Source organism: Scardinius erythrophthalmus (assembly GCF_964197995.2).
Source record: "Scardinius erythrophthalmus genome assembly, chromosome: 6".
In the NCBI taxonomy this organism is placed as follows: domain Eukaryota; kingdom Metazoa; phylum Chordata; class Actinopteri; order Cypriniformes; family Leuciscidae; genus Scardinius; species Scardinius erythrophthalmus.
In genome coordinates, this window is record NC_138226.1 from 5,333,820 (window position 1) to 5,349,434 (window position 15,615).

The 15,615-nt window shown below is 35.7% G+C and overlaps 2 protein-coding genes across 2 annotated transcripts in view; one reads left to right on the forward strand and one right to left on the reverse strand.

Annotated features, from left to right (window-relative positions):
* lrp2a (low density lipoprotein receptor-related protein 2a) overlaps positions 1-3,317 on the reverse strand; it is a gene marked incomplete at its 5' end in the record, with an annotated part of 103,155 nt that extends 99,838 nt beyond the window's left edge. Inside the window, one exon of the mRNA XM_081367703.1 lies at positions 3,260-3,317. Within this exon, the coding sequence (XP_081223829.1) occupies positions 3,260-3,317 (58 nt within the window). The remainder of the gene's footprint in view (positions 1-3,259) is intronic.
* Positions 3,318-5,702: 2,385 nt separating this feature from the next.
* On the forward strand, positions 5,703-14,662 carry LOC308692986 (coiled-coil domain-containing protein 89; the record flags this gene model as incomplete). Its single annotated transcript, XM_081369666.1, has 7 exons — positions 5,703-5,762; positions 8,587-9,059; positions 10,154-10,284; positions 11,571-11,707; positions 11,790-11,866; positions 12,253-12,352; positions 12,433-14,662. The coding sequence occupies 7 exons, from the start codon at positions 5,703-5,705 to the stop codon at positions 12,517-12,519; spliced, it is 1,065 nt and encodes a 354-aa protein (XP_081225792.1). The 3' UTR covers positions 12,520-14,662.
* Between the last annotated feature and the right edge of the window lie 953 nt (positions 14,663-15,615).

A 15,615-nucleotide genomic window follows, 5' to 3' on the forward strand; every position in this document is an offset into this window, starting at 1 on the left:
GCTACTTAGAAGACACGTTTTAACAACCATAGCTGTAAACTTTAAGTATGTTTTAAGTTACATCCCATCAAGCAATAGCCGTCATTTCACAGTCTAGGTTAACTAGACCCGATATAGTCCGGCTATGAGTAGCCCACTTCTAGCCAAAATAACTTTGAATTTGGTTACATGTTGCTTTTGGGAAAATAACTTGCGAGATGTATGATATTCCATCATGTATAAGCAAAGTCAACAGTGATTACAAGGTGTTTGGTTTTATTTCTTTGTCATGTTCTATGCGTGTCTATTCTTGGGCTATGATTTAGACGTCTATTAAATTTTCACTGACTGCCCAAATTTTGCCTTGTTTTAGCCTAGACGCCATCACTGTGTTTGGACGGCTATTAGACGTCGTTTAAACGCAATATTGCTTTCTGGGTTTAGACAAGAAGAACCAGCTTATGTGACTTATGTTTTCAGAGTTGCAACAGTCACAGTCCACTTTTTAAGCAGCCTTCGATCTATACGTTTTCCATTCATTTGATTCATAAGGATTCCAAAACATTCTTCAATAAAAAGTTATAACCTTTGAACCAAACCAACCAGCTCTGAGATGAATTACAAAAAGTACATTTAATGTAAAGCAAAAAATATTTGAAAATCTACTTATCTCATGCAGAATTGCAAATGAAGTTATAAACTATGGCATAAAACACATAATAGTCGAGTCAAGTCAAATTTATATGCACAGCACTTTTTTAAACAATTGTTTTAAAGCTGTTTTCAGAAAATATCTTCACGCCTTAGTCACATTTAGCTCGACGATAATATAGTTTACATTTTGCAACAGTAAATCACGCACTCGAAATTTGCTATATAGTATCTAGCGGTAATGAGTATTACTGGCTAATTAGTGCGGATAAAATACAATGTGACCTGTGAGATAATATAGTTGACATTCTGCATCGATATAAACAATCAAGCAGCCAGGATTTGCAATAGTATCTACCAGTTTACATGAGTGGATGTATAAAAATAAATTTGGATGAACTTATACTGTATATATATACATACAGCTTTGCAATTATATAGTTACATTTTGCGACGATATAAACAATCACTGAGTCAAGATTTGCTATAGTATATATTGCTTTATGTGAGTATACCGTATGTATGCGGATAAAGTAGGATATATATTTAAATATCCAACTGTAAATATAGACCTGTGTGATAATATAGTTAACATTTTGCGACGATATAAGCAATCACATGGCCAATATTTGCTATATAGTAAATATTACTATATGCGAGTACACTGTATGTTTGCAGATAAAGATGTAGGCCTACAATATATACAACTGTAAATAAATTGCCAGGTGAAAATATAGTTTACATTCTGCAACGATATAATATATGTGGTTTATTGCAAAATAATTAAATATAGAAGTAGTTTAAAAGTATTTAAAGACATTATTATATTTCTCTTTGGAAGCTGTGAATGGGATTTTTTAGTTCTGGAAACTACTGTTGCGGTTTATAAAAGAAGTCCAATACAAAAGTGATGCACTTTAAAGCTAGCTGACAGTCAGGTTCAGATAAGGTCCTCTCTGTCCAGCATCAAACTGATTTCCTCTCTCGAAATCCTGTTACCGATCATTCATGAGGCCCCTCACTGGTCCAGCCTATTCAATGAGATATCATTGTTCGCTGATCTTTTGCTGATCTTTGGCACGACACTGGTGAATGTGACACTGAGAGAACGTGTCCTATTAATCATTGCAATCCAAAGATGGCTAATACGTGACTAATGATAGTTGCTTTTGAAAAAACAAGTTATGAATCGCCAGCATCATCACATTTGCAGGCAATGTGTAACACACGGCTGTAAATAATAATTTATACAGAACGGTTTCACAAGTTGGTTAATAAACGCCATGAAATGAGGTGTCAAAACAGTTTAAATTGTGCCAACTCAAGGCTTTTCTTTAAAGAAGTCCAAGTTTAAGATAAAATGCATCATGTTAAACAAGGCAATAAGTAACTACCTTTTTAAGACCTTTGACCCCTGGGTCTGAAACTGAGAGCCCGAGGAACCAACAGGAAGTGAAGCTCAGCGGATTAGAGAAAGTAACCTGTCCCCCTCCATCGAGACCCTTTTGGTCATTTCCTCCGAAACACATGCTGAATAAAGCTGGATTACAGGAACTCATTCCTGGCTCGCATTTCTGAGGAGATCAATCAAGGCTACGGCCACAAATTTAAGCCTGATTCATAGCAGTATGAATTCCCAAAAGTGGGAGTGTGTGAGAAAATGCGATTTTGACACCTCGAGGTCACAATAAACTGAATTCAATCATCTGGGTTTAATGCAGCTCTACTTTTTTGAATGCAAACATCCTAATTCTCCCTATTAACAAAATTGGCAAATGAACACAGGCAATCTACAGTGATTTGGGCTCGATGAAGTCATCCTAAGCTAATTTTCACTACAGTGTGTCGAAGCAAGCAATGGTCATCTTGAGCGGCAGCTGCAGAGTAATTAGTTGCTTGATTCACATAAGAAGCTTACATACGAAGGGTTGGGCAAAAAGAAAGCAGATTACAATCCGAGAAGCTCTAGCCATGCAACCCACACATTTGCACCAGAGGAACCTGTTGGGCTGTCAACTGATTAACCAACTGCAATGCAGCAAAATGCACGGCTCAAACTCCACGTCCCCTCCACAGCAGACTGTTTAAGTCTTTAAGAAACAGGCCCGAGCGCTGAAATGTGTGTGAGTTTGCTTTGTAGCAGCAGCTTGGGGTCTGCTAGAGATTGTCTTCAAGTCACATGCTCGTCTCTGTTACCTAGCAACGCCAAAGCCCATGCAAAAGTTCTAAGAGAACCTCAAATCTGTCTGAGGGAGGCTTTGTGCGACAATTCCATTTGGAACTATAAAAAAGAAAAGAAAAGAATATACACTTCTGTCACGTATAGTGTTTGTTTTCACGATTCTGACTTTGCTTTGAGCGAAAAGCCGTTCATTCTAGTATGCATAAATAACAATACAGTTAGATAACACCGTTATTCCCAGGAATAAATAAGCGATTGTTTATTTTCTAACATGCAGTGAGAATCTAATTGCACATTCCCCACTTGTAGGACAATTAAACCAGAACGAACACTTCTGATATTATGCGGAGTAACTTACCCGTTATGTCTATTGTTAGAAATTATACGCACTAAATCATATCTAAAACAAATATGATACGAGATAAGTTATTAAAAGTCGCAACGTACCTTGGCAATTGCAATGAAGAGCACATAAAGTTATAATGAGGAGTAGTTGTAGGTGCATCGTGACGCACGGTCCCGGCTGGTGTGTCCAGCCCCTCATGAAGCCGGACAGATGGAGCTCTTGGGACTGAGATGCAGTGAAGTGGCTCTTACTCACTTGTCCCGGGCTGATGAAAAAGGGCGTGCACATGACGCTCGCTCCCCCTCAGCTCGACCCACGGGATCAAATCCTTCACTGGCTCCCAGCAACCCGTTGAGCTCATTGACGAGCCTACATAATGTGTGGATTGCGAAACAGTCACAGTATGAGAAATATGTGGGTTCATTGACAAATAAAGCTTCATAAAGGTGTTTCTTTCTAATCTTTTCAAAACTGATGCAATGCATATTTTTGAGTCATGAACATCAATGTGTTTAACACTTTTAAAAAAATGTTTTTATGTCAGGCGGTACAACCTGTTACAGTGTAATTATAGCCTACATTTAAGTACTGAGAAATATTAATTAACTACATGTAGGCTACTTACTATGGGTTAGGGTAGGATTAGAGTTGGGTTTAGGGTTAGTTGCATGTAATTATGGCTAATTTATAGGTTTTACTATAGTAAAAACATGTAACGTGTGTAACAATCAGTTAAATAAATAATAACAAACTCGCGCATTAACACAACACGCATGCGCACGTGTTCACGAGAGCACAGCGACGCATGCGTGTTGCGTGAACGCGCGTTGGAGATTTTGTATAATAAAGTGGTAAATAATAATAATAATAATAATTTTTATTATATAAGTGTACTCCAAACAAACCACTCGCGTCGCTTCATTAAACTTAAGTTAAACCACTGGAGTCACAGAGATTACTTTAATGATGTCTTTCTGGGTCTTGAAAGTGGTAGTTGCATTGCTGTCTAGCTGTCAATGAAGGGACATAAATCTCATTAAAAATGCCATCATTTGTGTTCTAATGAATGTCTTACAGGTTTGGAACGACATGAGGGTGAGTAATTAAGCTGGTGATCAGCCACCTAATGACCAGCTTGCAACAGTTAATGACTTGCTTAAACCAGTTAGAAAACTAACTATGTTACAAAAGACACCATCTTAACCTGGATTCTCCAGAAGGGATAACACAGGCATGAATCAACATTGGCAACGGACATTAAAAAGAAACTTTAAACAATTAAATTTAGCTTTAATAATTAGAACAAGTTAACTTTGTTTTAATTCGTGCTTCTAATATGTATTACTGCAACAGGATGAATTATTACTAATTATAATAATGCTTAGCCCCAAGACTGAGCACAAGTTCATGGTTTCAATAGGCTGAGTAGGTCATTTCAGCTTTGTAGCCAAGACTAAAATAATGCAGAACACTGTTTTAAATGTGTTACTTAAGGTCAGCAGGTTTCTATAGGGAGTCACTCAGTCAAGTCAGAGATCTCATGCTTGGCTAATAAGTGATTCTTTTGCGCCAAAGCTAAAGTAGTTGCAGATTTGGTGTATGAAAGTGAGTCTTTTAAGTGCAAAACATTTAATGTGATTCTCACTTTAAAATTAACGAGCTCACGCTGAGAAAAAACAAACAAACATTGTAAACCAGCCTAAGATGTTTTTAGCTGGCCCTCAGTGTAACCTGAATGGTGCACAAAACCACTATAAAAACCCACCAAAAGAACAGCCAGGGAGACCAACCAGATCCACCAAACCAGTTTAAGCTTTTTCAGCTAGACCTGAAGGGCATAACTTAAAGCTAATCAAAATCATTCTTTAAAAATAATTATTTGTTATTTACCCTTCTTATTAACCTAAAGCAAAAGTGTAAAACAAAAATTCGGTTACACTTTATTTGTGTCATTGTACTTATAACCTATATTTAATTACTGGGAAATATTAATTAACAACATATACTTACTATGGGGTTTGGGTAGGATTATGGTTTTGGGTTAGTTGCATGTAATTATGCATAATTTACTGTTAATACTATGGTAAGTACATGTAACATGTAACAAGGGCACTAAAATAAAGTGTTACCAACAATTCTAACCGCACTAATCGAACCAGTATCTTCATACACTTTAAAGAAGAGTCACCGCGACATCTAGTGCTAATACTCGAGCACTACACTTGCATTTATTTATTTTTTGCTTAACCTGAGGGGGAAAACACAAAATAGAAATTTCTGGATCAACAGTGCGTGTCATACATGTAAGTCGAATTTTAAAATACTGAATTACATTCTCAAATTTAAAAGAGGAAAAGCACGCGAAATAATCGCGACAGAATTCGACTGTTGCTAGGGGCAACCGGCGAAACTTTGTATAGCCACCAACCGTCGGATTGCTGCGGCTCATTGCGGTTGAGACGCCTTTGTGAAGAAACCAGATTTTTTTTTCCTTCTTCTTCTTCTTCTTCTTCTTCTGCAACACACAACCTTGAAAGATTCAACATGACTTCTCCTCGGAAAATCCAAATAGACCTTAAAACGATGATCATAGACACTAAACAGGTACGTTTGAGAGCGCGTGACGTTCATACAAAACTGTTTACGCCCATTTCAGCAACTGACACGCATTATCTCTGTTTATGATCGATTAGCGACTGTTTTGATTTTGCATTTGTGATAAAATCGTTGTTTGAAACATAATTCTCTCAAGCAATAACAAAGCAACTGGTGGTGCTGCAATTTCATTGCGGAACGATGTCGTATTTTGTAATTTAGATTTTACGTCATTTTTTTAATTATTATTTATTATTAATTATGATAATTACTTGAATGTAAGGTTTTGTTTCATAATATCTGAGACGTCATACTCAACTTGCAGTTTGTGAGCTTTTAAAACCAGTAGTCGCCAGTAGGGAAAACATATCGGGGCTAGTTGTCACATTTTTACCCCAGTGAATATTTTTCAATGGTTTATATTTTTCCTCTCGATTGATTCAGTTTCGAGGACACACACATTGAAGACTTGGAAGATTTTCAGAGATATTATTCGAGGCGAAAAAAAAACAGCTCATATAACAAACATTGACCTTTTGTGATAAAATGCCTTAGTGGCGACACAAAAATAATTTGCATAATGCATAGCGTAATGCAAGCAGAAATGTACAGTGAAACTTACAAAACTACCAAACTATTGTTTTGGCTAATAAATATTATACTGTAAAATAAATATTGAAATATTTAAAACACGTGACAACTTGCCCCAACAACCTGTCATTTAAAATCTGCCATCATAGCCTAGCTATTTGACTCTTGCTTGCCTTGTGTATTACAGTGTGGTTTTATTGTGTTTAAAAAAGCCAGGTGATAAACTCAGGTCACTAGTGCTTTTTGAAGCTTCGAAACCTTTGTGAATCTTTTGTTTCGAAACAGTGATTCGGAGCTCGTATCAAACTGCCCGAGTCACGTGATTTCAGTAAACAAGGCTTCGTGACGTCATAAATGTTCAGACATTTCAGTGGCTCGCCGCTAGGAGCGATTAGCCGATTTTGTAGACACATTTGTATAATAAAAAGGAATAATTTTATTTAATAGTCTGTTATTGGCCTGAAGCTCTCCATAAAAAACAAGAACAATTTAATAACAACAATTTAATAAAATAACACATATTATACAGACACTTCATATTTAATGGTATTAGATTATTTGTTAATTGCATTTAATAGATTACACTTTCAATAAAACATTTGCAATTGGTTTCTAAAATGTTAGGGCCGAGTTTTCGATGCATTTACAACGTTCTGACCAGCAGGCGTCACCAGCGCTTCAAACTGATCCGTTTCTCCCATCTCTACCGGTCACAAGAAAGGAGGGAATTTTATTTTCCCTATTATAAATAATAATAATTTAAAAAAATAAGGGTAGACATCAAAAATAAAAAAATATCTTATAAAATAAGAGGTTCCCTGCTGAACAATTACTAGGCTAAATAAAAAAAAATAACATTTAAAAAACAAAACAACATTCAGTAATGAAACCTAAACAAAGACAAACCACAGAATAATACCCATAGTTATTAAATTAGCACACAACTGTGTCAATAGTAACACTAATAAACAAATTAATCATCAAAACTATAGCAAAGAGATGTGTTGTGTGTGACCATCCCTCCCTCCTGACTGACTGATTCACTAACACACAGATATGATTCACTGACTCACAGATATGATTCACTGACTCACAGATATAATTCAATGACACAGATATGATTCACTGACTCACAGATATGATTCACTGACACAGATATGATTCACTGACTCACAGATATGATTCACTGACTCACATATATGATTCACTGACACAGATATGATTCACTGACACAGATATGATTCACTGACTCACAGATATGATTCACTGACTCACAGATATGATTCACTGACTCACATATATGATTCACTGACTCACATATATGATTCACTGACTCACAAATATGATTCACTGACACACAGATATGATTTACTGCTGGAGTGGCAGAAAGGTGGATCCACAATGGGTGCTTCTCATTTCTAATGTGTGCATCCTCGTTTCCTTTCCTCGCTTCCTGTCCTCGTGTCTCAACTCCATCCCCTCCTAGGATGCGAGGGAAGGCTGCAAGGAAAGAAAGGAAGAGTGAGGAAACAAGGAAGCGTCAATTTGAGTATTGAGAAGCACCCCATTTCCCTTTTGCCTGATGTACCTGGAAACACATCCATGGAAAATACTGCAGTCACTTTCCTAATACCAGAGCTTAATTGTACTCTGGTAAATCTGTTATAATACAATAAGTGTGCACGCACATACACTCACACACACACAGAACTCTCTTCACATACATATTTCTTTTATTTATATATGAAGAGTTCAGATGCAAAAGCCTCTAGGCTAAGTGCCATCTGAAATTTTCTTCTAGAATGATCATTTTTATGAAGCTCGTATATTAAAGTTCAGTAATTTCACTTAAATGGCATTGCAAATTACCTATTAATTGTCATTTAAGTGAAATTACTGAACTTAAATATACAAGCTGGATAAAAATGATCATTCTAGAAGAAAATTTTAGACGGCACTTAGAGGCTTTTGCATCTGAACTCTTCATATATATATATACACTGGTTCCTTTTTGTTTGACATCCTGAGGATATTCTTACAAAAACCCATCTCTTCGCTTCAGAAGGCCTTTATTAACCCCCTAGAATTTTTTGGGCTTTAAATTCCTAGGCAGGCTCTATTCACTCCCATTATAAAGCTTGGAAGAGCCAGGATATTATTTAATATACTGTAACTCAGATTTTTTCGGCTGAAAGAAGAAAGTCATATATGGGTGAACTAACCCTTTAATCTTTCCTATAAGGATATGGACGATGTGCACCAAGCTCTGGAAAAACTCCGAAGTCTCTCCCAGGAAGAGAGGACAGAGGCAGAAGTGCTGCGTTCAAGAATCGACGAGCAGTCTACTCTCATCTGCATCCTGAAACAGAGAGCGGACGAGATGCTCCTGCGCTGTCAGGCTCTGGAGAAGATCAACACAGAGCTGGAGAACCTGAGAGCCAATGTGCAGGTGGAGCTGGAGAACGAGAGGAAGAAATCTGCACTGCTGGAGCAGAGATTCATGCAACTGGCCTCCAACCACAGAGAGCTCATCAACTTCATGAACGAGTACAAAAGTCAGAATGACGAGCTGAAGAAAGAGAATGAGAGAGTCAGAAAGGAAAATGAAACGCTTTTCAGCGAGCAAGTGCAAGAAAAGGAGGGGACGATCCTCAAACTGACCCAAGAGCTCAAGGACTTGGCAGAGCAACATAAGATACTAGAGACGGAGTATCGGTAAGAAACTGTTCACAAATCTGTTTTGAAAGTAAAAACCTCATTGGTCATTTTCTCCATAGAGAAACAAACACAAATAGATTTTTAATGATAACTTCACTATAAAGAGGCCATATTGTGCTCTTGTCTTGATTTTAATTTTGAGGTCTAGGTTTTCATGCTTGAATGTTCAAAATAACATTTTCACACATTTAACATTATCGCAGCTCCTCTCTTCCCAGTCTGTCATTAAGACATAGTGAGTCTCTATGAAGCCCCTCCTTCTGAACAGCACAATGTGCTCTGATTGGTCAGCTGAATCAGTGTGTTGTGATTGGTCATTTCTAGATTGCTACAGTGCCAACTTCAATTTTATTTTCATGAGGATGTTTCATAAAAATTAATTTCTAATAACTTTACAAAACTTTGAAGCTATTTATAACAATTTTTTTCATTATGACAATAATTAATTCTACATTTACAATAAACTGCCAGGTGTCAGCTTTCAAATGAGATCATACTTGTGCTTTTAGTACAAAGGGATCATGAACTGTATCTGTTTCAGTTTGGGTATGTCATTTCTGGGGATTTTTCAAAAGTGGGGTTGCAGCTTAACAGGTTAAATGAGGAATATAATACTCAAGACTACAATGTAGGAGTTTCAGAGAGTTCAGAAAGAGTGCGCACTACTGATATAGAGAATAAATCCCTTTGAAGTGACTTTGAAAAAAATGTCATGCTCAAACAGCAACAATGCGCACACTAAAGAAAGTTGAAAATGTGAAAAAGCATAATAGGACCTCTTTAAAAAAAAAAATTAATAAATAAATGGTAAAATTACACTAACATAGATATTCATAAAAACTTCACAAACATAGATATAACATAGATAACATAACATAGATTTGTCTTGTTTAAAAATGTGCTTATACTCATGCTTCTTAGTACAATTTATTGATTCCTTTTTTCCTTTTTTTTTATGCATATGGATAAATGAATGGGAAATATACTTCCAGAACTATGGCTGCTGAAAAAGTGGACTATCATTGTTTACTTTATATCAGTGAAATAAGTAAAACAAGTACATTAGTCAGTAATCTTTATCATCCCAACAGGGAGAAAACGACGGGTTTCCAGATTAAACTGAAAGAACTGATCAACCTCCATCAGATCAAAGAGGCGTCTTTGAAGAACGAACTAAGCGACACACAGAAACAGCTGAAGAACGCTGTGGAGATGTGTGCAGGTACGCATTCAGGATTTGACCAAAACGAACTATTCTAGTCATAAGAATCACAGTTGTAGTTTTTGCAGATCAAAATAATTTAAAATGGTGGTTCTCAACTGATGGATCACAGCCTAAAAACAGACTGCAGGTCTTATAGGCTTGTGGAAAAAATTACAACAAGATCAAATATTAAAATGCAACTAACAAAATAATTAGGCATATCAACTTCTTATTAAAGAAAAAAACATGTGTTTGGTTTAAGGCGAGACACTACAGTTGAATAGGGTACCTTTTTTAACTAGCAGATATCACCATGAAACTTTCCCAGCTGATTACCTACATTAAGATGAGAAAAAAATGTATTACAAGTTTTCTGTAATTTAATGTTTAAATATGCAAATTAGGCCATATCTAATTTCTATCTAATATCTAATTTGCATATATTTAAAAAAAAAAACGAAATCTGAGTATTGGATAAAGCCAGATTAAAAATTAATTTTTTCATTGTGTTCACATATTAGACGGGAAAAAAAATGCAGAGGGATTTATGGATATCTACTTTTGTTATCCTTTAAATCAGGATATACTGTCAATAGCCTTAAAAAAATTATTTTCGCCATGTTTTTTGGAATAAAATGTTATATAAATCAGGCTAGGAATAATATATTTACAAATGTCTTCATAATATAACTAGGTACAAGACTGGAAAGTTTGGTGTATATAGGTGCTACTGAAGTGGAGATTTCGGACTTGGAGTATGAGAGAAAAGTCATTTTGAGAAAACGGGCTTTAAAGATTTATCATCAGCCAATGAGATTGAGCATTCAGCCCTTTTACTTTCACGATTGATTGCTGATAAAAAGGAAATGACCATATTTGGATCCGACAGCATTGTACAGGAGAGAGAGCTTTCCAGCGGTGCATGTGATGACAGATCAGACAAATGTGTATTTCGGACTGTCTGAAGGAAGACATGTTATTGAAAACAAATATCCAAAAATCTCAAAATTCACCAGTAAAAAAAATGATGTTTTTGCCTGCCGTGTCTCGCCTTAAATTGATCTAATAAAACAATAATTTCATTTCAGCATTTGATTTTAAAAACATTTTTGTTCCCTTCCGTAGGCTAATCAGTTTTGAAACTGTGTTGGGTCGCCACCTGATGTTAAATGTAAAATGTCCTGAAACAAAATCAGTTGAGAAGCACTAATTTAGATGTGGCCAAACCCTGAGCTTGAACAATTGTCTCTTCACTAGTTCTTACTGGCACACTGTTAAACACCTCACACATTTCTTTCTGACAGAGTTGGATCTCAAACTAAGACAAACAAAGGAAAAAGAATCAATGAGAGAGACAGACACTCAGGAGAGACTGGAGAAACTCACGAAGGAAAAGGATGAGCTAATTGATCTCTCTTTACAGCGGGGAAAAGTTATTCAGGTAAGATTTGACATGAATCATTAGTTACTTCACTGTATGTTTTCAGATTGAGACGTAATGATTTCATTGCAACGTGTTACAGGACAAGCAAGCTGAAATTGTGGAGCTGGAGAGAAAAAGGCTTGAAGCTGAGAAAAGCAGAGTAGATGCAGAGAACAGGTATGAATCTCAAAACACACTTTTAATCGGTCTGTAAGATTTTTATTCTTAATACAATTAAGGTCAGGACACACTAATGTCAGTCGACTTAGTTTTTTCTGTGTGTTCCTCACCGCTGGCTCTAGTCAGACGCTGTCTGGGTTTTTTGGGGCGATTCAGCGTGTTGAATCTGTGTCGAGAATTTTGATTGGCTAATATGAGTAATAAAAGTGAAAGTGATGAAAGCGAGCAAACAAGTCAAGACTGCACAAACAGAAGGCAGTTATAATTTTACATCATCTAACCTGAGCATTCGAATGCACGAATATTTTCAGAATAACATAAAAATTGAAAATAAAATGATGCATTATTGGCTCAGTTTGTCTTTGTCATGTTTTTTTCATCAGGTTTGAAAAGGAAGCATCAGCCGTGAAGAGCGAGTTAAGGGTGAAGGAACTACAGGATGCCTTAGAGAGGGCAGAGGACACCTGCAATGAGTTGAAAAAGGTCTGTTAAAAAAGCCTGTATGTACATTGGACGTTTTGGTCTAAATGGCATCTCAATGTTTTTACATCTCACACTTTTAGGCGTTTGAGGCATTTAAAAAGCACAGCAGTGAAATGCTTGAAAAGGAGAAGGATTTAAACTGCAAACTTCGCCACATGGTCATCTGAGCCATCCATCCCATTTCCAGTGCATTTCTACCATAAAAGTCAGTCATTATAAAGCAAAACTCATTCACTGACAGCTGAGCTGGATCATCGCACTTGGATTGGTTGTATGTAACGAACCAGAAGACAAAGTTGAAGTGAGATTTTTATTAAGAGAACGTCTTCCATTAGTAGAGGGTAGTGTAATGTCCTTCTGTGAGGAAAAAGTGTGTTTGTTGATAGTTTGCAAATAGTTTTGGCTGAACTGTGATTCTATGAAATAAAAAAAATAGCATTTTTAAACTTAAACTGTGATTTAATCGCGATAGGCTGTCGTGATTATTAGAGAATCGCCTGAACATGATTATTGGAGAAATCACTGATCATTGTAAGCTTTGAATTCCAGTCAAATATTGCCTCAAATAAGGACATTTTAAACAAATTTGGAATGTTTAGAATGGAATTTTAAACTTTTTTTTTTTTTGGTTCTCTCCGACCAAGATGATTACATCATATAATTCTTATCAGATAGAGTTAGAATGTTCAAAATTACAGGAAAAGTTCAGCTCAAAAAAGAGTTTTCATTATTTACTACTCTCCCTGATGTTGTTATAACACAAAAAAATATTGTTACACTTTATTTAGATGGTCCACTTTAGACATTCAACTAATTATAAATAACTTTGCAATTACATGTCAACTAACTCTCATTAGAGCATTAGTAGACTGTTAGGTTCAGGGTTTGGGTTTGGGTTAGTAGAGAAGTTGACATGTGGTTGCAAAGTTACTTAAAGTCAGTATAATGTATAATGTTGGGGAGCATCTGAATAAAGCGTTAGCAGATATTAAGCGAGTTAGTTGACATGTAGTTGCCAAGTTACTTATAGAATTTCTAAAGTGGACCATCGAAATAAAGTTTACCAAAATATGTATTTTGGAGGAAAAAAGTATATAAAAATCATGGACTCCAATGTTGTTTGGATTCCATCGTCTTCAAAATATATTATTTTGTGTTTCTTCAGAAGAAATCTGCGTAATTTCAAGCATTTGGAAAAAACAGAAAAAATGTAATTACCATGCCATTTTAATCATCATGCCAGCTCATCTGATGCTCATCTGTATATGCAATAAATTGAACTGATCTATATGTAGCCTCATTCCTGAGTAGATAAAACCATTCAACTGTGTAGTAAAAGCTCTCAAGCCATATTGCACTTACAGTAGAAGTGTAATGTTCATCTTCCAGTTTCTACCAGCACTTGAAGTTATGCTTTGGTTCACCCTGTATCCCTCCATGAAACAATATATCTTTTGCATTTACAAAGTTTGTCAGCACAATATGACAGTGTTTTGTTAAAGTTTGTCATTCTGACGTCCTCTTTGTCATTTTTAGTGTGGTAATTTTAACGTCATTCCTGAACTAATATGTGAGCAGATAAAAGGTAGTTAGCATAATTGTATATGGTCATCTGGTCTGCATATGTATATGTTTTTTAGAACATCTGGATGATTTGTAGATGTTCATCCCTGATAGCATGTTAAGTTAACTAGTAAAAGACATTTTAATTGCATCTTACATTGCATTTTTAGCGATGAAATATATTTTAGTCCTAAGTTGAGTATATTTAGTCATGAAGCAGAGCCTTTTTTTCTCAAAACGACGGTCCTTCTATGGGGTGTGGACCCAGAGACTAGCTCAGATCTTTAACCTCTAAGGTTAGGTATGCAAGTGGTATGTCCTTATATCATCTGAGTGAGTTTTAATGACTGTGAGGTTGCGGTCAAAATGCTGGATTCCTTCGCGCTCTCGTAACTGCATGTTGCCGTAGTCCGTGTCACCATTTCATACATCACAATCAAGTTGAGGCAAGTTTGTATCCGTGCCATAACTGACCCAATGTACCCGCCCTTTGCATCTGACCTGGTCAGCGGTTCATAACCCCAATGCCATGACAATCTTTTTCCTCAGAAGTGCTGTGAATATTGGAATTGCCTTAAATGGGAATCACTGGAATGGTGTGAATGACCCTGTTTCTGTGACCTCTTGTTTTTTACTGGTTGTAATTCTTTCCAAAAATACTGATGTAGAGAGGACTTGACTGTTAAGATCATTTATTTTAGATGATATGTAAAGCATTTCAAGTATGTATAAAAACTATATGAAAGCACAACTTTTTGTGATCCTCTTTTGTGAGCTATCTCTCCAATCAAGAACATCCCTGCTGAAAAACAAAACAAAAAACACATCTTAAACCGGCCTAAGCTGGTGTGTGTGTCTTTGTTGGTCTGGTGGCTGGTTTTAGAGAAGTTTTGAGCACTTTCCAGGCTTGGTTAGACTGTGAGACCAGCAAACCAGACTGGTTTAAGCCGGTTTTCCAGCAGCGATGTCCAGATCAGATTTTACTACAAAATGATTTAAAAAATCACATTGTAACAATGACTTGAGCATGGTCTGATGCCAAAGTATTCCCAAAACAGATAAAAGGACTGGTTATGGTGTAGCAAGGCCCTTTATTTTGTCGTATTGCTTGTTTTTGGGTAACGTCTAAATAATGGGAAATTATTTTACAAATGTGAAAAAAGTCACAGTAATATCTCACGACAAGTAAACATAAAAGCTGCTACAATATTTCTCATTTCTCTTTATATTGTGCAAACTCTTTATATTACCACTCGTTCAAGCTGTTTTTGAATTAACTTCATCAATTTTAGATCTGCAGAGGTCATAGTGATCTCAGTAACATTTTACAAATTAGTTAACATTAGTAAATGCATTATACACTAAAAAAAGTAAGCCTTTTTTAAAGATTTACACATTAGTAAAATTAATAGTAAAATTCCCTTAATTTGAATTGAATAATCCTTACACGTTTTAATTGATTAAGGATTATTCAATTCAATTTGATGGAATTTTACTATTAATTCTAATGCATAAATCTTAAAAAAAGGCTTGAATTTTTTTTAGTGTATAATGCATTTACTAATGTTTACTAATTTGTAAAATGCGTAAATCTTAAAAAAGCTTACTTTTTTTAACATTTACAATGAGCAATACATTTGTTACAGTTTTTATTAATCTTTGTTAACGTTAGTTAATAAAAATACAACTGTTCTTTGTTA